General features: G+C 36.2%; 1 protein-coding gene across 1 annotated transcript in view; it reads left to right on the top strand.

The window, feature by feature from the left end:
* The window catches only part of PCNX1 (pecanex 1), a 213,885-nt gene that overhangs the window by 40,686 nt on the left and 151,538 nt on the right, over positions 1-21,661 (top strand). Inside the window, 4 exon segments of the mRNA XM_017882758.1 lie at positions 1,622-1,830; positions 12,329-12,434; positions 18,060-18,105; positions 19,040-19,129. Of these exon segments, the coding sequence (XP_017738247.1) occupies positions 1,622-1,830; positions 12,329-12,434; positions 18,060-18,105; positions 19,040-19,129 (451 nt within the window).

Consider the following 21,661-nt stretch of genomic DNA (forward strand, 5'->3'; position numbering starts at 1 on the left):
TTCCTTGAGCTGCTGTGAGCTCCACCCAGTTCGAGCTTCCCAGCGACTTTGTTTACCTGCTTACGGCTCAGCAATGGTGGGCGCCCCTTGCCCAGCCTCGCTGCTGCCTTGAGGTTAGATCGCAGACTGCTGTGTTAGCAATGAGGGAGGCTCTGTGGGCTTGGGACCCTCCCGGCCAGGTGTGGGATATATTCTCCTGGTGTGCCCGTTTGCTTAAAGCGCAGTATTGGGGTGGGAGTTACCCGATTTTCCAGGTGTTGTGTGTCTCAGTTCCCCTGGCTAGGAAAAGGGATTCCCTTCCCCTTGCGCTTCCCAGGTGCGGCGATGCCTCGCCCTGCTTCAGCTCTCGCTGGTCGGGCTGCAGCAACTGACCAGCACCGATTGTCCGGCACTCCCTAGTGAGATGACCCCGTACCTCAGTTGAAAATGCAGAAATCACTGGTCTTCTGTGTCGCTTGCGCTGGGAGTTGGAGACTGGAGCTGTTCCTATTCGGCCATCTTGCTCCGCCCCCAGTTGTCCTATGTTATCAGGTTACTCTTTTAAAGTCAATTTGGGGTCATGTTCTCAGATAACTAAGATTGAATCTTGTGAGAACATGTGGGGTCTAGAGCTATAGAAGTCTGGTGATTTGTCTCATGAAATTGGGGTAAGTTAAGCCTAGTTGTATTACCTCTGCCAACAGTGACTCTAGGCCTTGCCTTCCCAGTGAGCTGGTCTCCAGGCCTGCCACCCATGGACTCACGTTCCCCATCACTGAATCCTCCTGTGTGATGGGCCTTCAGCCCCCCACCCAGGATGTTTGGCTGACTTATTTCAGTTAATCTGTTACTTGATTCTGTTCTGTGGTCTTTTATTCTTTTTGTTTGGCAGGCTACAATTTTTAAGTATTTTAGATGTTTAACTATTTTAAAATAAAACCCATCTGGATTTTGCATGTCTTCCGTATCTTACCCAGTTTTACAGTCACAGTTCTAAGGCCATTCTCATGACAGTTTTAACTTCCAATTTTTGGGAATACAAAGAATGTATCCTAAAAAATGGTTGCACAGAGTCCATAAACAGGCATTATATATGAATCACAACCTTGATTTATTCACATATGCTGTAATGTGATACCTTTGTTCTCCAAGTGTATGATAAGGCTTTTGGCATGGACTGTATACTCATGCTGTCCAGTGGAAATGTAATGCAGGCAAGCCATATATGTAATTTAACATTTTCTAGTAGCCACATTAAGTAAAAAGAAACACATGAAATTAATTTTAATAATGTTTTATTTGACCAGTATAATCTCAGTATTATTTCAACATGTAATCAACATAAAAATTGAGATATTTTACATTCTTTTTTTTATATTGAATCTTTGAAATTCAGTGTTTATTCTCACTTTTCATCTCAGTTCAAACTAGCCATATCTCAAGTACTCAGTAGTCACACGTAGCTAGTGTCTTTTCACTGCATTGGGCAGTGAAATTGTATCAGTACTTTTGCACCTTAGTGCTAGTAACATAGTTGTTGCTTTGTGTGTAAATGTATTTATTATTTCAGATACAGATTTCTCTAATTGAATACAATAGAAAATATTTTAAAATGTATTTCCTTATTTCCCTTCTCTTAAAGGCCCTTCCTTCTTCCATGATTATAGTAGCAGTTTATTGTCCTGTGATAGCTGCTGTTTTCATTGTTCTGAAGATGGTCAACTATCGACTACACAGAGCACTTGATGCTGGAGAAGTTGTAGATAGGACTGCAAGTGAGTTCACGGATCAGCGAACCAAAGCTGAACAAGGCAACTGTTCAACCAGGAGAAAAGACAGCAATGGACCGAGGTAAGGAAACCTTTATCATTCAGACTGTAATGATTTAGATCGTGTTATCTGTATAATGATGTGATTATTATGTTGTACTTGTTTTCTTTATATGGTTTTAAGGCAGTGTTAGATCTTACCACTGTAGATACAATGACGGGTACATATTTTAATATTAGAAGAGAGCTAAGCTAACTGGCGTGTTCAGGGGATTAAAGCAATTTTCTTGGCCTTATTACTAGACAGGTTAGAACACTACACTACCGTATGATAGTTACTTACGCTAAAGATCAAAACGAACAGCCTAAAGAAATTATTGAGCATGGCTTATAAATCTCAGCCTTTATTTTTATTTATATATATAAATAAAATGTATGTGTATGTGTGTGTATATATATATATAAGCAAATTGTGATATTTTACTTGACATTTGTAAGTTGTATACTTAATGTATTGTACATTTCTTTCAACTGTATATTCTTACCTTAGAAACTTCGCTGTTAGTCAAAAGTTTGTGACCTTGCAGAAAATCATAGGTACCCCCTGGTATAACTCTTGGAAAAGTTTTTTTTGTGAATACTTGTCATACCTCAAAACAATTCTAGCAGGTAGATGCAGTTATTATCCCTGATTTACAGATGTGGAAACCAAGTTGAGAAAGATCAAATAATCTAAGCAGTTGTTTCCACTGAGCATAACATGAAATATTTCAGACATCAAGACATAAATAATATAACAAAAAGTGGGCACTCCTCTGTTAAGACAGGTGATATTTCTATATATTTTCCAGGGCACTGAAAGCCTTTGTTTACTCCTTTTCAATTACATTTTTTCCTTATTCTTAACATGAGTACCCTGTTTGTTAAACATATTTTACCCTCGTAATTTTTGTTTATCGCCTTAATCACTATCTGAAATTTTCTTAACATTTATTTGCATTTATGAACTTCTTGAAGGTAAGGACCTTATTTTTCTTACAAACTATTATATTCCCAGTTCCAGAATCAGTGTCTGGCAATGATAGGTACTCAGCAAATATTTGAAGTAGTGAAAACAATTATTCTCTGATATTATGTTTAATGATGCACAGTATCTCATTATGTGGATGTATTTTATCCTATTTTTAATTATATCAATTATTTTGAAATTTAAATATTAGATAACTGTGATGTTTAAAGTTTAAATGATTAAATGTTTTACCATAGTTGTTCAGAGGTCGAATTACTAGAAATGCTATGCACATTTTTAACTTTTCCAATATGTATTGGCAAATTCCCAGGATTTTACCATTTAATGACTATGACCAGAAATTCAGCTGCCTCTTTTTTTTGCACTTTCGACAACTCTGAGTATTTAGTAATTTGAAAAACTGTGATATCTCATTGTTTAATATTTAAATAATTAAAATTATTAATATTTCCATTTTTGAATTACTAGTGAAATGGAGGTATTTTTCTTACTGCCATGTATATTTGTTATTCTGTGAATTGTATATTTTTCTATTAGTGGATTTTTTTTTTGCTATTGACTTTGGGACTTTTTTTTAACAAAGGATGTTAGCTCTTCTGTGTCAAATATTCTTCCTCAGTTTATAGCATTTTATTTGTCAGTCTCTTTATATCCTGTAATTTATTTTTCTGTGGTCCATTTTGTATGTTTGTTATTTCTGCTTTTGATAACATGTTTTCTAAGATTTTGCTTCCCTCAAATTATATAAATATATAATAAATTAAGATCTTTGTATCTACTTTCAGTATTTTTATCATTTTACTTTTACTGTTAAATTGTTGTCAGTTTGAAAACATTTTAACTTAATTTGTTTAGGTTTGTTTGTCACAATACCATTCATTAAGTAACAGATTTTTTTCCCTGTAAATTTAAATGCTTTCATTTTCATGTAGTATACTGTATGTACTTATGTTAGTTTCTGAACTTAGTTTTCTGCTTCATCTTTCTGCCTTTTTTCATTTATACCATACTGTTTTTATCATAGTGACTTTATAATATGTTTAATACTTAGCATTGTGAGTGACTCCAGTATTTTTTTTTTTTTGATATTATTATTATTTTTTTGTAGGGTGTGTGTGTGTTTCAACATGGAGTCTTGCTCTGTCACCCAGACTGGAGTGTAGTGGTGCTATCTCGGCTCATTGCAACCTCCACCTCCCAGGTTCAAACAGTTCTCCTGCCTCAGCCTCCCAAGTAGCTGGGATTACAGGCATGCACCACCACACCCAGCTAATTTTTGTATTTTTAGTAGAGACAGGGTTTCGTCATGTTGGCCAGGCTGGTGCTGGACTCCTGACTTCAGGTAATCTGCCTGCCTCGGTGTCCCGAAGTGCTAGGATTACAGGCATGAAGCACCATGCCTGACATTTTTTGATATTATTTTGGCTATTCTCATGCATATACTTACTTTTGTGAGATATCTTCGTGTGTGCTCATCTTCCAGAAAATTCCATTAGAATTTTGATGACAATTCTATTAAATTTGTAGAAACTCCACTTTTAATATAGGGATATAGATGAGAGATTTCCATTTATTTTCTTATGTTTTTATTTGTCTCTTTATTCGCTTATCTTTTATGTCTTATTTCACATTTTTAAAATGGTTTGTGTACATTTCCTAGGCCTATTCTATTTCTGTTAAGAAATGCATACTCTTACATTGTGGATAAGCAAACAGAATGCAGACTTTGCACTCAGTCAGCCAAAGCTGCTTAATTGTGTGACATTGGAGAAGCTACTTAAGCTTTTTATGAGTTGGCTTTCTTGTCAGAATAATGAGGAAAATAATGGAACTATCTCATAGGATTATTACAGTGAATAAATGAAATAATATATATAAAGCTCTTAGAATAATTCCTGACACATGGTAACACTTGATAATTGTTCTAATTATTTCTGGATATTATATATATTTTTCATTGCTTCTGAATTGTTTTTTCCGTTTTCTTTTACTTTTAAAATTTATTGTGAAATATATATTCCAAATGCTATGTTAGCAATAATCAAGTGACTACTTCATTACCTACCACACAGCTTAGGAAATAAAACATTATAAAAATACCATATAAGCTTCATGACATTCCTCTCCCATTTCATTCCACTTTTCCCTTCAGGAGTAACCATAATCTTGAATTTTTTGTGAATAGCTCCCTTGCTTTTCTTTATTGTTACACATTCTCCATAGATATCCCTGAATATATTTATTTATTTTTGTCTGCTTTAGGACATCCTAAGAGAATCATACTGTATGCACTTCTATATGAGAAATTTTTTTTTTGCACAGTGTATTTTATTGACTCACCCATGGTGATGTTTGTAGCTAGAGTTTATTCATATTGACTGACATGCAGTCTGCCACTGTAAGAATAGACCACAGTCTATTTATTCATTATTCTATTTATAGCCATTGAGATTATTTCTAGTGTTTTTTGTCTTGCAGTACATGTGTATATCTAGTTTATGTAAGCTGGTTTATAGGGCATTTTCATGTTCAGTTTTATCAGGCAATTCCAAGCTGTGTGCCAAAATGATTTTACCAATTTATACTCTCACCAGTAGTGTATGAAAGTCCTTATTGTTCCACATCCTTATCAACATTTGATATTGGTAAACTTTAAAAATTTGCTGTTCACTTAGCTATTGAATTGGGGTTTAAAAAAAGAAAATTGGCTGGGCAATGTGGCTCCTGCCTGTAATCCCAGCACTTTCGGAGAGAGAGATGGGAGGACAGCTTGGAACCAGGAGTTCCAGATCAGTTTGGGCAACATAGCGAGACCTTGTCTTTACAAAAAAAAAAAAAAAAAATTTAGCTGGGTATGATGGTGCGCACCTGTAGTGCCAGATACTTGGGAGGCTGAGGGAGGAGGATCAGTTGAGCCCGGGAGTTCAAGAATTCAGTGACCTTTGATCACACCACTGCACTCCAGCCTGGGTGGCAGAGCAAGACCCTGTCTTGAAAAAATTTGCCATTCATGAAGTGTAAAAGGTGTCTCATTGTGACTTTCAGTTAACCTTTCTGATTACTAATGAGGTTAAGCATCTTATTTTTTTATATGTGGTCCATTTAGGTTTTTCTTTTTTCCAGTGCTCATTTATGTTTTCTTTCATTTTCTTTGGAGTTGTCTTTTCTTAATGATTAATAGGATTTCTTTTTATATATTTGTGCTATTCCTTTATTAGTTGTGTATATATTACAGTCATCTCCCACTTCTGACTTGTCATTTTGCTTTCCTTAAAGTTTCTTATGATTATCATATATTCTTAAATTTAGAACAATGAAATTTACCACTTTTTAGTAATCAGGTTTTTTGTTTTTTGTCTGTGTGTTTTTTTTTCATGAGACAGAGTTTCGCTTTTGTCGCCCAAGCTGAAGGGCAGTGGCGCAATCTCAGCTCACTGCAACCTGTGCCTCCAAGATTGAAGCAAGTCTCTTGCCTTGCCTCCTGAGTAGCTGGGATTACAGGCATGCGCCACTACGCCTGGCTAATTTTGTATTTTTAGTAGAGATGGAGTCTTACCGTGTTGGCCAGGCTGGTCTCAAACTCTTGACCTCAGGTGATCCACCCACCTCAGCCTCCCAAAGTGCTGGGATTACAGGCATGATCCACGCGCCCGCCTAGCATTTTTGTGTCTTAATTATTTTCTACACAGAGATCAGAAAGGTATTCTGTATTGTCTTTTTGAAGTTTCATGTTTCTTTTGTTTTCACATTTCAATTCCACCCCAAGTTATTTAGGTCTATAGTATCAGGTAGGTTCTTAAGGCTTATTTTTTTCTTTATGAATCTCAGATTTACCCAGTATTTGTTAAATGAACTATCTTTTCCTGAGTAATTTGTAGCACTCTCTATGGCATAAGCTAAATTTTCATTTCTGGTGGCCTGTTTCTGGGCTCTCTGTTCTGTTCTGTTGATCTGCTTGCCTGTGCCATTACCACACCATCCTTATCAGTTTTAAAAAATGACTCTTGATAGCCAGTGGGGCAAACCTCCCACCATATTCTTTTTTAGGAGAGACTTTGCTATTCTAGGCTCTTGGGTTTTTAATGTAAACTTTAGAGTCTGCTAGAGAAAGTCTGCAGGAACTTGGTATTTTTATTGGAGTTACAATAAATTTGTAGATCCCTCTGCTGAGAATTTGTATCTTTACAATATTGAATCTCTCCATTTATTTAGTCTTTTAAGTATCTTTCATTAGTGGTTTTCATTTTCTCCATTAAAAGGAAATTTATTATTTTATAGTGTTTATGCTACTATAAAATTTTTTATAATTTTGTTTTTCCCCCTAAAATGTTGCAGCTAATTTTGTGTCTAGCAATCTTATTAAACCCCCTTATTAATGATGTTCCCTTGTCTATGTGATCACAATTATTTCTACCTTTCTAGTCCTTATACTTCTTGTTTAATTTTTTTCACTGGCTGTGGTTTCTAGCACATGGTTAAGTTGAAATATTATTGGTGTACATCCTTGTCTTTTTTCTAATCTTTAATGTTTTTAAGTTTCACTATTAAGTAAGATCTTTGTTGTAGGTTTTTGTTTTTGACATCTCCTTTCCTCGCCCTCCCACTTGTGAATCTCATGTTCTGTTCTGAGGAAAAGAAATGAATAGGAAAATAAATACTTGTATATCTAGAGCCTATCCCTGTGTGTGGTACGTTGTGGCTCTCAATTTGTTGTATGAATGAATAAGTATAGCAGAACTACTTGAGCTTTATGGTTTTCATTGGTCTCTCTTTTATGTGGTACAGCAGGTAAAAAATGGTTAAATCTTTATTTTAGAGAAAGAATCAGTCAGTAATTTTTTTTTTTTTACATTTCTAATGCTTCAGGAAGTAGCATCGAATTTTACGATTTGAATACAAACATTTGAAGAAAGATCATGGTTTCTCTATGTTTCTCATGGCAGTAATGCTTATGATATTGTAAACTACAGATCAATTTAAACTGTATGAAGCTGGATTTTAGGTTGTTCTCTGAGAGAGATTATGCTGTTTAGGAACTTTGTTCCTGTGAATATAGGAACTTTGTTTTTTATCTATTCTTATTTTTATGAGCATCATTTTAGTCCAGATTTACAAACTTGGTACTATAATGGTGTTGCCAAGTTTCTAATCAAAGCCTGAGCATGACCAATTAATACGATCATAAAAATCAACAAATTAGTTTGTGAAGAAGTCTCTGTAATTCAGATTAGACCCCTTCTGCTTTCCTGCCTTTCCCTGTACCTGGTTTGTTTTTTTTCTTAACAGATGGGAAGTTAAGGCATAAAGGTAGATATTACCTGAATTTGGTATATTGCTTACTGCAGTAGACCACTTTGCTTCTGTGAGAATAATAAACTACTGTGCTTTCCAGGTATGTGCTGAAATCTCCATTGCTGCAAACCTGCAAGTCTTGCCAGTAAAGAAAACTCTTACTCAGCTGTTTTATATATTTAGCTATATTTAGAACATCTACAGCTTGGCTAAGAGTTTTATTTCTGAATTTATAGAGAAGAAAGAAGTGCAGAAATTTTACTAGAGGATTTTTTTTTTAAATAAAAACAGCTGTTCATTTTTTCTCTTCATCTTTTTTATTCCTTTGATATCTCCTTTCTTCCCATGCATTGTTGTTTGTTGACTGTTAGTTCTAAATCATTATTTCTCAACTGGGGGTAATTTTGTCCCCTAGGGCACATTTAGCAATGTCTGGAGCTTTTTTTGGTTGTCACACTGAGGGGCTGCTACTGGCTTCTAGTGGGTAAAGGCCAGAGATGCTGCTAGCCATCCTACAATGCAGTCAATAATTATGTGCCCCCAAAATGTCAATAGCACTGAGTTTAAAAATCCCTGCTCTAAATAATGGTGTTTACTTTCGGATTTGAACTGGAAAGACACTAGTGCCTATTTGGTGTAAGGCAGTATGGTTTCTTAGAAAGAATGAGGGCCAAGCGCAGTGGCTCATACCTGTAATCCTAGCACTTTGGGAGGCCAAGGTGGGAGGATCCCTTGAGGCCAGGATTTTGAGACCAGCCTGGATAATACAGTAAGATTCTGTCTCTACCAAAAAAAAAAAAAAAAAAAAAAATCAGCCGAGTATGGTGGCATGGGCATGTAGCCCCAGCTACACAGGAGACTGAGGTGGGAGGATCACTTGAACCCAGGAGTTTGAGGCTGCAGTGAACTATGATTGCACCAGTGCACCCTGGCCTGGGTGATAGGGCAAGATCCTGTCTCTTAAAAAAACAAAACAAAACAAAAAAGCAAGAATGTGGGCTTTAGAGTTTCACAGACCTGTTTTTTGAGTCTTATCTAAGGCCATACTGGTTATGAGTACCTGTATTCAAGTGTGTGGGAAATAAAGAAAGAGCAGATATGATAACTTATTTGCAGAATGCCGAGGATGTGTTATTTCTGTCCTCCTCTCCCACCTGAACGCCATGTACCAGTGACTCAGTTTATGTTTCATTCCTCCTCTGAGACCTTAGGCAAGTTTTTATGCCTTTGGTTTTCAGTTTTTTCAACTGTAAGAGGAGAATAATAGCACTTATATCATAAATATTAGGGAAGGTTTCATCAGAAAATGCAAATAGAGCACAAACTCCTATGACTGGATATAATAAGTACTTAGTAAATATTTGTTTTTATTATATTATTATTACCATTTTGAGACAGGGTCTTGTCTGTTGCCCAGGCTGGAGTGCAGTGGTGCAGTCATAACTAACTGCAGCCTTTACCTCCCAGGCTAAATCTATGTGCTCACCTCAGCCTCTTGAGTTGCTGGGAGTACAGGCACATGCCACCACGCCTGGGTAATGTTTTTGTAGAGATGGGGTTTTGTCATGTTGCCCAGTCTTGGTCTCAAACTCCTGGGCTCAAGTGATCTGCCCATCTTGGCCTCCCAAAGTGCTAGGATTACAAGCATGAACCACATACCTAGCATGTTTTTATTTATTATTAATAATAACTGTATGTTCAGATTGTAGTAATTTGGACTTGCTATCAGAAGTGATGTATAAAACTAGGCAGGATTATCCATCAGTTGATGACTGGATAAACAAATGTGGTTTATCCATAGAGTAGAATATTATTTGACTATAAGAAGGAGTGAAATACTGATGCATGCTACAATATGGATGAACCTTGAAAATATTATGCTAAATGAAAGAAGCCAGACACAAACCATCACATATAATTCTTTATATAGAATGTCCGGAACAGGGAAATCTGTAGAGACAGAATCTAGATTAATGGTTGTCTAGGGCTAAGGAGGATGGAAAGTGACGGGTAGTAATGGTTAAAGGGGCTTGTTTTTGAGATGATTAAAAATGCTCTAAAATTGGCTTTGGCGGTGGTTTAATAATTTAATGAATATGCTAAAAACCACTGAATTATACAGCTTAAAAGGGTGAATTGTATGATATGTGAATCGTATTTCAATGAAGTTGATATATGTGTGTGTGTGTGTGTGTGTGTGTGTGTGTGTGTGTGTGTGTGTGTGTATAGACTAGGCAAGATGAGGGCTCTCTCTCCTTTCTGTGTTATTTCATTTCTTAATCTGTACCTTGCTCTCCATTTTCTGATTTCTTTGGATCTCACTTAGAGGATGCATTCTAGTGGAGAAACCGTAATATTGCTGAATAATCATTACTAATTCAGTGTGGTGATAGTGCCTCTATATACACACTTAAAGTTTTTCCAATTTAGAAAAATTTCTCCTCTGGCCTGCATAGTTTGTATGAATTAACACCAGACAGCTTTTAAACGTGAGCATGTTCTACATTTCTCACACATGAGTATTTGTATACTTAATTGGCCATATGTTTACCTGAATTCCAATATATTTTATTTTTATAATTGGATAGTAAGTTAGAAAGCTAGGTTTCTTTGTCGAACCTTAGTTAGCTGACTGTAGGCAATGGCTTAGAGTTAGGAACCTGTTAAGCAAACAGGGACATTATAATTATGAGATCATAGATAATAAAAACACTAGAATTCAAATTGCTATACTGTTAAATATTTAAATGGAAAATTATACATTGCTTATATCTTTTGATTGCAGCTGTCAAAATATTCTACCCAAAAAAGCTTAAGGGAATTTGCTACTCACATTACTGAGAAGTCTGCATGTGAGGGATGTCTTCAGATGCAGTGTTTCAAACTGTCACTTCATGTCCCTGCTTCTCTTCTTCTAGCCAGGTTCTGTTCTTTTCTATTAGTTGGCTTCTTAGAACAGACTCTCACTTAATGTTTGTAAGATGGCTGCAGCACCTCCAGGCCTTAAGTCTCAACATTAAGAGTAGCAGATACAGAGAAATATCCTCTCACCAATAAGACACTCCTGGCCTGATTCATGCTAGCCTGGGTTGGGTCCTGTGCTTATTCTAGAGCTAATCTCAATGACCAGAAGAATGGGATATGCTGATGACTTTGGACAGTAGAGCCCAGTCCTAAACCTGAGAGTGGGGTCAACATTACCCAAAAACCTATAAGAGTTTGGGATGAGGTGGTTTACCTGAAGAATTTAGTGTTGCTTTTTTTTATAATCAGAAAGTTGAATTGGATGCCAGATAGCAAGATACATCCTCTGTAATATCCAACACATATATTGTAACTTTTATCCAGATAATAGCAAAAAAAAAAAAAAAAAAAAAAAAAAATTATTGACTACTTACTCTGTTTATACCAGGTAGAATGAGTAAAAAACTCTGGGCAAAAAGTAGGATTATGACTTATGCTAAGAGTTGTCTTCCTGAGGAACCTTATGTAGCATTTTCTAAGTTTTGTGAAATTTGGCGTGTGGTTTTTCCCTGTAAATCTGGGTTACTGTTATCTGTAAGTACTGTGTTTGGGCTTCTCCAGTGCTTTGAACCTAGTACTTTTCTCTCTTTTGCCTTTCTATGTCATTACTACGTAGCATCACTTTCCTTTTTTAACCTTGGCCTTCTAAACATGTATAGATCTAAAATCTTAGGTTTCCAGTTCTGTAAAACAAGTTAGTATTCTAGTTAAAGTCTGTTTACTTGAAGAATACAAATACAAATAGCTTGACCAGGGCGACTGTTCTCTTGTGTGTTCATCACTGTATCATGCAGCTCATTTGGACTGATCTCGCGGGGAGTCGTTAATGTAATATCTGATTACATCCTGTGTTTACAATTGAACAATTTCTCTTTGCTCTTGGGAAGCAAATGGCAATCATTTCTTTGCGAGAGTGGTTTGACAGCACATATCATAACATATTTAATATGCTATAATTGTAATTAATGCCAGTTTCTAATGTTGGATTGGATGTAGACGGTTTGGAATAAGAGAGTTTTACATATTTTCAAGTAGCGATGTGGTGATAAAATAGTTCCAATTATCAGATTTGTAAATGAAGAATGATCATTATTTACCTTTTTTGCTATTTGCTTGATTAAAAATCAGATCTCTTAGTTTTGTAGAAAAAAGTATAACTTAAAAAATTAACAAAGGAAAAGCATTGGAGTCAAAATAATGACAGTTACTCTTTTTCTCATTTTTTTCTCCACAGTGATCCTGGTGGAGGGATTGAAATGTCTGAGTTTATCCGAGAGGCCACACCCCCAGTTGGTTGTAGTTCCAGAAATTCTTATGCCGGTCTAGATGCAAGCAACCAGGTAGGAACCTGTGCTGTTTTATTTTGCCTTTTTCCCTCCTCCTGATGATGGGCTCCGTTATTCTCATGTCTTTAAGTTGGTTAATGTTTTGTCATGTCTTTCTGATTAATATTTTTAAATTGTTTATTAATAACATCTTTTATTAATATTCTTTTTAAGTTACTTTTCACATTGATTAATTACATACTTGTTGAGCATTACCACAGACTCATCTTTGGGTGTGTAGTTTTGATTATAATGGTTGTGAATACCCTTAGGAAATTTAGCTTCTAGCTTGCACTGTTTTATTTACCTTCACATCATCTGTATTGGAGAGGTGTAGATGTCTGTGGTTACCCCCGGTTTAAACGTGGCCAAAAAATAAAAATAAAAGTAAATGCTGAAAATCTGTCAGTGTTCAAGATGTTGAATGGTAAGCCTAAAAGTAAAATACAAATTTGCTTTTACCATTTTTAATGTCTTTCTACTATGTAACTTTTAACTTAAAATGGTAACTCTTGAAGTATTACTTCAAAACTTGGCTGGACCTTTGCTGCTCTAGTTCTCTTATTCATCCTAAATACCTGGATACTAATCAAAGTCCCAGTTACTCCTGCTGTTCTTCTCAGCAGATGATTTCATTGGGTAGAGTAGAATTCTATGAACTGTGTTGGAAGCGTTCATGGTCTTCTCATAGCAGACCTTTACATAACTATAGGTTTTAGTGGTTGTTATGTCAGTCCTTTCATTACATAGAAAAAGAAATAGCTGATTTATATCAGGGTCTGGACTAGACCTCACTTCTCACTCCAGTCTTCCTGTTATCATACGACACAGCTTGTGGATTGGAACCATTCTTCTCTTTTCTCCTGCCTTTCTGTTCTAGAGAGAGACTTAGTCATCCTTATTTTCTGGTCTAACTAACTTCTTGTAACTATCCCACATTTCTCAAGATTTTCAAACACCTTATGGTGTTGACCCTTTCTCTTGCAGATGGAGTACTTACTTATATGGCACTTTATAAGGCTCTACAGAGTAGATTTTCCTCTTTTTTTTCTTCTGTCTTATATACTGCCTTGTGTACAGTTGACTTTAAATTAATGATTGCTAATTATCTTTATGTGTCTAGGTAATAAAACATTAGAGGTAGATGAGACCTAGCTTCTCATTTAACAAATGAGTAAATAGCAGACATAATTCTGCCAACTCTGTCCTGTCTACTCTTCTGCATTGGTAGCCCTAAGAACAATGTTATGAAAAACACTATATGAATCAAAATCTTGAACAGGGTCTTGTTTTCGAATATATTTTGATAGAAGATTTGACTCTATTTGATGACCATGTTCATGATTTAAAGTGAATGACGAAACTGTTGAAGGTAACAGTTTTGGTTGTGATCGGTTATAGTACAGAACATGTAGGTTCTTAAATTTGTCTTCCTTCCGTAATGAACTCATGGAATGGGAGATGTCAGAGTTTTTGTTGTTGTTGTTGTTGTTGTTGGTTTAAAGACTGAAAAGAGCTATGACATATTAATTGGATTGATACTTTTTTTTTCTGAGATAGAATCTTGCTCTGTCATCCAGGCTGGAGTGCAGTGGCACAATCTTGGCTCACTGCAACCTCCGTTTCCCAGGTTCAAGCCGTTCTCGTGCCTCAGCCTCCCAAGTAGCTGGAATTACAGGTGTCTGCCACCACACCTGGCTAATTTTTTTGCATTTTTAGTAGAGACAGGGTTCACCATGTTGGCCAGAGTGCCTCGAACTCCTGACCTCAGGTGATCTGCCCACCTCAGCCTCCCAAAGTGCTGGGATTACAAATGTGAGCCACCATGCTCAGCCTTAGATTGATACTTTTTGTTACAAATTTTACAATGCCTTTTTGAAGACAAGGGTTACTATCCTTGATCCTGTTTTTTTTGTTGTTGTTGGCCTTGTGTTTCTCTCAGTTTCTTTTTATAGAATGAAATAACTCAATTCTTGAATATGGCTGCATGTTTTGTATTCTTAATTAACCCTGGGCTTTCTTCTTATTGACAAATGTAGGTAATATCAGACCCCCAGAAAGTAAGCCTAGATTTCTCCAATCATCTTTTGGAGACCTTTTTTTCCTTTTTGTAATAGGACAGATGGAAGGGCCAGCAATGGCCAGGCACTTTTGGATCCTGTGACCTTGGCATCCTGTCTGTTGGAACTTGCCTGTTTGTTTTAGGGAGGGGGTCCCTTATTGACTCTGATTAAAGCATGTGTGCATGTTGTTAAACACACAGCATACCTTTTCTTAAAATAATAACTTTTAATAAAATGGGCAAATATTGGAGGTTATTGTGCTACTTGGATTTTAGTGTGTTCGTTTTATAATGTTTATGACAAAATAAATGGTGACATAATTATTCTTACCCTTTAGAGAAGCTGAAGTGAGGAGGTAGAGTCTGACTTTGTGCATATTGCTGGAGATATTACCATTATAGACATACTGTTGTTTCTTGTATGTATTTTATTATATAATGTGTAAGATACTGCTACACATGATATTTTATGTAAATTTCTTGTGTACTAAACCGTGAACCCGCTGACCATAGTAGCTACATTGCAGTCATTGTTACCATTCTTTCCTTCACCTCTGCCTTTTTCCCTTTCATCTTCTACCCTCCATTTCCATTCTTTCTTATCTCCATCTTTATTCCTCTCCTTACCTCCTTCTCTTTCCTTTTGTCACTTTTCTACCTTCAAATATTTTAGTGCCCAATAGTATTCAAGGCATTCTACTTAGTGTGGGTTGGGGAGTGGGTCTTATACTGAAAGAGATTGGGATCTTATAGTAGATGTGATATAAGTAACCAAAGATAAAGATGTGATATATGTTACCAAGGGGCCAGGCGTGGTGACTCATGCCTGTAATCCCAGCACTTTGGGAGGCCGAGGCAGGTGGATCATGAGGTCAGGAGATCAAGACCAGCGTAGTCCCAGCTACCCAGGAGGCCAGGGCAGGAGAATAGCTTGAACTTGGGAGGTGGAGGTTGCAGTGAGCTGAGATGGCACCACTGCACTCCAGCCTGGGCAACAGAGTGAGACTCTGTCTCAAAAAAAATAAAACAAAACAAAACAAAAAAACAAAGTAAAAATTGCTGTAGGAATGGTACAGAAGAAGAGCTAATGATTTCATAGGATAAAGTAATTGTTTCCAGCTGGAGAGACAGGCATATGGCTTCTTGGTGGAGGTGGCCTTGCCTGATACGCTCTCTAGTTAGAAGTAACCTCTCTTCCCTGGTATCCATAATCCTTCCTATGGTACTTGTCATAGAGAAGAAACAGTGGAATATTTTAGTTTATGCTAAGCACTTAAATAAAAAACTTCACCCCCAAGTGTAGAAATATACCATTTTTTCTTAATTTTTAAATTTTCATTTTAGGAAATTTAACAAGTGAGGGTAAACAGGAAAATTAAAATAATCCATAATGTCATAATTGATTGTATCATGAACATTAATATCATTAAGTGTTTTTCTACAGTGACAATTTGGGGAATGCATTGCATTTGGATGTACTATAGTTTATATTCTGGACCCCCTGTTGTTTCACATGTAAATAGTCATGATTCTTAGATATTTTGAGGGGAAGTATAATGCAGAAAAGTATGAAGCATAAAATGTAACTACTCTGTTTTACCTGTTAAGAATGTTTTTGTCAGCAAGTAGTAGAATACTCAACTAATAGTGACTTAAAGAAATAGTTGTTTTTCACCTAAATCTGGAGGTGATTGTGTGACATTTATTCAGCAGCCTAATGTTAGGCCTCTGGATTGGCATCTCTGCAGTTCTCTAGGCTTTTTTCCTCAGGGTTGCAGGATGAGCACAGAAGCTTTAATCAAGACCCTGTTTGAAAAGTTAGGAAGCAAAGAGTAGTGTGGGACAGAGAGTTTCCTTGATCACTTTCTTCTCAGACACACACAGACGTTTTCCTGAAGCCCTCCAGCACATTCTCCCACACGTTCATTCACCAGAACTAGTTCATATACCTACCTCTAGACTGGGGACTGGGCCCACTTCTCATATATCAGAAGGTGTATGACCAATTTTGGAACAAAATAGGGAGATTGTTAAAGAAGGATTGTTAAAGGGAATACTTTGTGAGCTTCTGAGCAAATGACTACCATATCCATATTAAATTTTTTTTTTAAGTTTAAATTCCTAGATGGGTATGCATAAAATGGTGTTTTGTTTTCTTGTTTGTTTTAAATTTCTGTCTAGGAAGTTATGTTTAATTCTAGTAGAAAAATAGCGTATGTTAATTCTGTAACACCTACTGTAACTTATGTAGCAGGTGTAAGAATGAAACTTTCTTTTGTGATAAAATGCTGTTTTGGTTTTTTCTTGCTGGCAAATTGCAATGTCTTTTATGGCTAATTGAAAGCAGAAATTAGGAAAAACTAGAAGAACCAAGCTTAATAAAATAGTTCAAAATTATTACAAAGCTTATTTTTTATTGGCTAACTCAAGAGTTTATTTGTAGTTTCAACCTATATATGTATGCTTATTTTTATTTCCTTTTTCACTGGTATGTAACTTACACAGCATAGTACATACCTTCAGTGTACAGCTAAGTAAATTTTTACATCTGTCTGCACCCATTCAGTTGCCATCCAGATCAAGAAAGGCCCTCATGCCCCTTCAAAGTCAACATTAACCTATATTTTGAGTGTATTTCTTGTGATATATACCTAACTAAATCAAACCAATGAAGAGGAAGACTTGGAAAGTATAAAGTATTATATGAATGTTCTCAATTTTATTTTACAATGCTAACTTTGCTTGACTGTTTTCTTCTTAGAATCCATGAAAACGAGTTATAGGAAGAGTTGCTGAGACTTGTTGATTTAGTAACTGTTATGTTATCTTTGATTTCCTTAATGTGGAATTTGTAGTACTTATTTATATTATTTTCATGGTAGTATAATAAATAATGGCTGTGAAATTTTAGGGAAGTGTTAAACTATTTTGAATATAAGCACTAAAAGCTCAACAATCAGGTTTTAATTTTCTCCTTATAGTTTGTGCTAAAAATTCCTTTTTCATGGATGCCTTAGGCTTTTATTGATTTATTTTTTAATGTTCTGTCTATAAAGAAGTACTTACTTTTTGTCTCCAACTAAAGAAGGTACATAATGATACACTAACAATTTGATGGTAAGACTTAATGTTGCACTTGGTAGCATATGTTAATGTTTGTCTGCCAAACCTTCCTTTTATACCCTAAGAAGTCTAAATGTATTTCAGGTAGACATAAAGCCTGGTTTTGCTGTTGTTTATAACATGAACATGTCATGATGTAGTATAAAAATAATAGTTGTATGACATGAGTTGCTTGAGATTGGAGGATCTGGCTCTTGAGGGGGCTCCATCAGTCCTGAGCACACAGAGGGATTGGGTAGCTCTGCACATCGGTAAGACACATGAAGCCTGTGCCACAGCCAACAGGTTAAGTGGCTCCAATAGAGCTTGTCCAACAAGTATCTTTTAATGTTGATAAAAGTAACCAATCACATGTTTTGGTCATATAATTTTGTTTGATAATCTTGCTAGTCTGTATTGATAATGACATAGCTAGCATTTTAATTAGTTTTACTTACTTCATGTCATGTTTTCAGATTGGATCTGGTTCCTCGCGTCTTGGAACAGCAGCAACTATTAAAGGTAGGTGTGATCTAACTTAAAAGTTGCCCCTGACTTTCCCTTTCATTTTGGTTGTAGTGAAGATAACAGTATTATACATTCAAATGTAATGAAAAAATCATTCTTGAAATTATTTTATAGATAAAATTATCTATCTTATTAAAAGTTGCTTGACTATTAAAGGTAGATGTGATCTAACTTGAAAGTTGCCTCTGACTTTCCCTTTCATTTTGGTTGTAGTGAAGATAACAGTATTATACATTCAAATGTAATGAAAAAATCATTCTTGAAATTATTTTATAGATAAAATTATTTATCTTATTAAAGGTTGCTTGACTTAAATTGTGTTCTCTTTCATCACCCAAATTTCACAAAAGTGACCACTTACATTACATTGCATGAATTACGTAAGTTTTGATCTATAAGAAACTTCCTTGCCTTAGAGGGAAACTTTTGTGGGTTTTAGTGGGGTTCATGGAAAACTAAATAATTTGATGTGAAACCTTTGAATGTGGGCACAAATGAAACAACGAAAAAAAGTAAGTTATTTTCTGCTGTTTTATCTATTCAGATAATTGATATTGTTTTTACCCTACAGTTTTTTAGGTTACTAATTTTCCCTGGAAAGGAAATTCATATTGGTTCGAGTTATGTAATTTGCGTTCCTTTTAAAATCCACTTGTTTTAAATAAATAGTTTTATTAGTTTACATTTTGAAGCTTTCCATGTTATATTGTTTGGTTTGTAGTTCTGTGAGAATAATTAAGTGCTCTGATAGTCCATGATACTTCCTGTTAGTTCAGTGCATCTTCCATTATTGTAACCTTTGATACACAAAAACTGCTTTAGTTGATAGACATCAGTACTCCTTGATGTATTAATACTTCCTTGGTTGTGCCACACTACAGCCTTACTGTTAATATAAGGTCCTCACATGTTTCTCTTAACTTTGTAGGAGATACAGACACTGCTAAGACTTCTGATGATATCAGTTTAAGTCTGGGCCAGAGTTCTAGTCTTTGTAAGGAAGGAAGTGAAGAACAAGGTAAGACCATTATACTTTACCATGATGTCATATACTGTGGTGACCAGAGTTAATTTTTAGAATATGCTGTGTACAATCTGGCAGGAGTTTATAACAATTTAATATAGTATTTAAGGAAACATTAATATAAAATGTTACTGGGATAGTAGTAATACAGAGTTATACAGGCTTTTAGCTTACTGGAACTCAGTTATACATGTTCTGCCAGATAAATATGGAGAGAGAAATTCTATGAGCATATGCCCCAGAGTGAATATGAGATAGGAGATAAGAATCTGCTATTCTTTTAGTTGGTCAGACCAAGTAGCCCAGCTTAGGGATAACCTAGTATGTAAAACTGTTATTTTCCTTTGGTACAATCTCTAAATGCCAGCTGCTTCATCTCCTGCCAACTGCAAAAACAGCAATAAGTTTTGATGTAGTGTCTTAGTTCATGTGCATTGCTATAAAGAAATACCTGAGACTGGGTAACTTGTAAAGAAAAGAGGTATATTTGGCTTACGGTTTTTCAGGCTGTACAAGAAGCATGGTGCTAGCATCTACTTCTGGTGAGAACCTCAGGAAGCTTCCAATCATGGTGGAAGGGGAAGGGGAGCTGGCATGTCACGTGGTGAGAGAGGATGAGAAGAGAGAGGGGAGGGGTGCCATGCGTGCTTTGTTAAACAATCAGCTCTTGTGTGAACTAATAAACTGAGAATTCACTCATTACCGCAGAGGTGGCAACAAGCCATTCATGAAGAATCCACCCTCATGACTCAAACACCTCCCACCACGCCCCATGTCTAACATGGGTGATCCACATGAAATTTGGAGGGGGACAAATAGCCAAACCATATCACAGAGAAATAACTTGCTGTTGGACCTACTGCGAAACTGTGCATCTATTACCAACATGGTACCTTCCAGATTGTTAATAGAAATTTTGGCTATTTTTGATTTTTTTTCTTCAACTCAATTGTAAATGAATATTTTGAATTTTATTGAGTCTTTTTAAACTCACATTTTCATGTTTAATTTCTAAGTTTCAAACATAAAGCAACAGATATGTCATCCCCATTTTGTAATGGACATTTTCCAAAGTTCTGTAATCAGAACCTGAATCAGAACTAGGTTAGAAACTTTTCTCACTATTGCCACCATGTTACAACCCTGTTATTTTTATTAACCTACGGGTGATGTTTGATGGGCAGACAGGCTGACAAATTTTTTATTCTTAATTATGAAACTTGTTTATGAGGCTACAAACGGGTAACTAAATGATGACATTTGCCCATTCATTTAATGTTTTTCCCAGGTTCATTTCTTACAAGGATGTTTTGTTACTGTTGGAATTTTAAGTTTATTATTGTAACTCTCTCCTTTTTTTGAATTACTGTACCCTCTCATTGTTTCTTTGCTTCTGTGGACTCTCTTATCTAACCCTATACCTTATTCCTAAAACCGAAAAGACCTTTACGTGTACTGTGTGGGCGGGGCACAGTGGCTCATGCCTGTAATCCCAGCACTTTGGGAGGCTGAGGTGGGTGGAGTTTGAGATCAGCCTGGGCAACATGGCGAAACCCTGTCTCTACTAAAAATACGAAAATTATCCAGGGTAGTGGTACACACCTGTAATCCTAGCTACTCAGGAGGCTGAGGCACGAGAATTGCTTGAACCTGAGAGGCAGAGGTTGTAGTGAGCTGAGATCGTGTGACTGCACTCCAGCCTGGGTGACACTCAAATAAATAAACCCACACACATACATAGGTACGTACATATGTATGTATGTACTCTGTGGTATGGAAACTTAAAAAAAAAAAAATGAAAGGTGAATCAACTGGCTGTGGTGGCTGATGCCTGTAACCCCAGCATTTTGGGAGGCCAAGGCAGGAGGGTTGCTTGAGTCCAGGAGTTTGAATCCAGCCTGGGTAACATAGTGAGATGCCTTTCTCTACAAAAAATAATAAAAAAATTTAGCCAGGCATGATGGTGTGTGCCTATAGTCTCACCTACTTGGGAGGCTGAGGTGGGAGGATCACTTGATCCCAGGAGGCTGAGGTAGCAGTAAGCTGTGATAGTGCCACTGCACTCCAGCCTGGGCAACAGAGGGAGACCCTTTCTCTCTCTCTCAATCAGTCAACCAATCAATCAGTCAATATCAATTTCTTTGAGAAGTACAATATCCTTTTCTATAATATGAGACCATCACAGTGTCTCAACAGCTAGATAATAATCTTAGAGGGGTTGGTGCCCTTGCGTTTAGGGGTTGTATATCTTATTTTATATCTGGAAAGTACCATATGCAAACAAGATTTTTATAGTCTGGTAGGTTGGGAATCATATACACACAGATCTACCCTTGCAACTATATATTAACATAGACAGTGATGTCTGGCATTCACTGGGTGCATACTATTGATCAAGTTTGGGGTCGGCATACTTTTCTGTGAAGGACCAAATAGCTTTGTAGGCCATGTGGTCTCTCTTGCTACTCAGCTACTCAACTCTGCCACTGTAGAGTGAAAGGAGTCATAAACAATACATAAATAGTG

This window comes from Rhinopithecus bieti, unplaced genomic scaffold, assembly GCF_001698545.2.
Source record: "Rhinopithecus bieti isolate Rb0 unplaced genomic scaffold, ASM169854v2 scaffold_13259, whole genome shotgun sequence".
NCBI classification, from domain to species: Eukaryota; Metazoa; Chordata; class Mammalia; order Primates; family Cercopithecidae; genus Rhinopithecus; species Rhinopithecus bieti.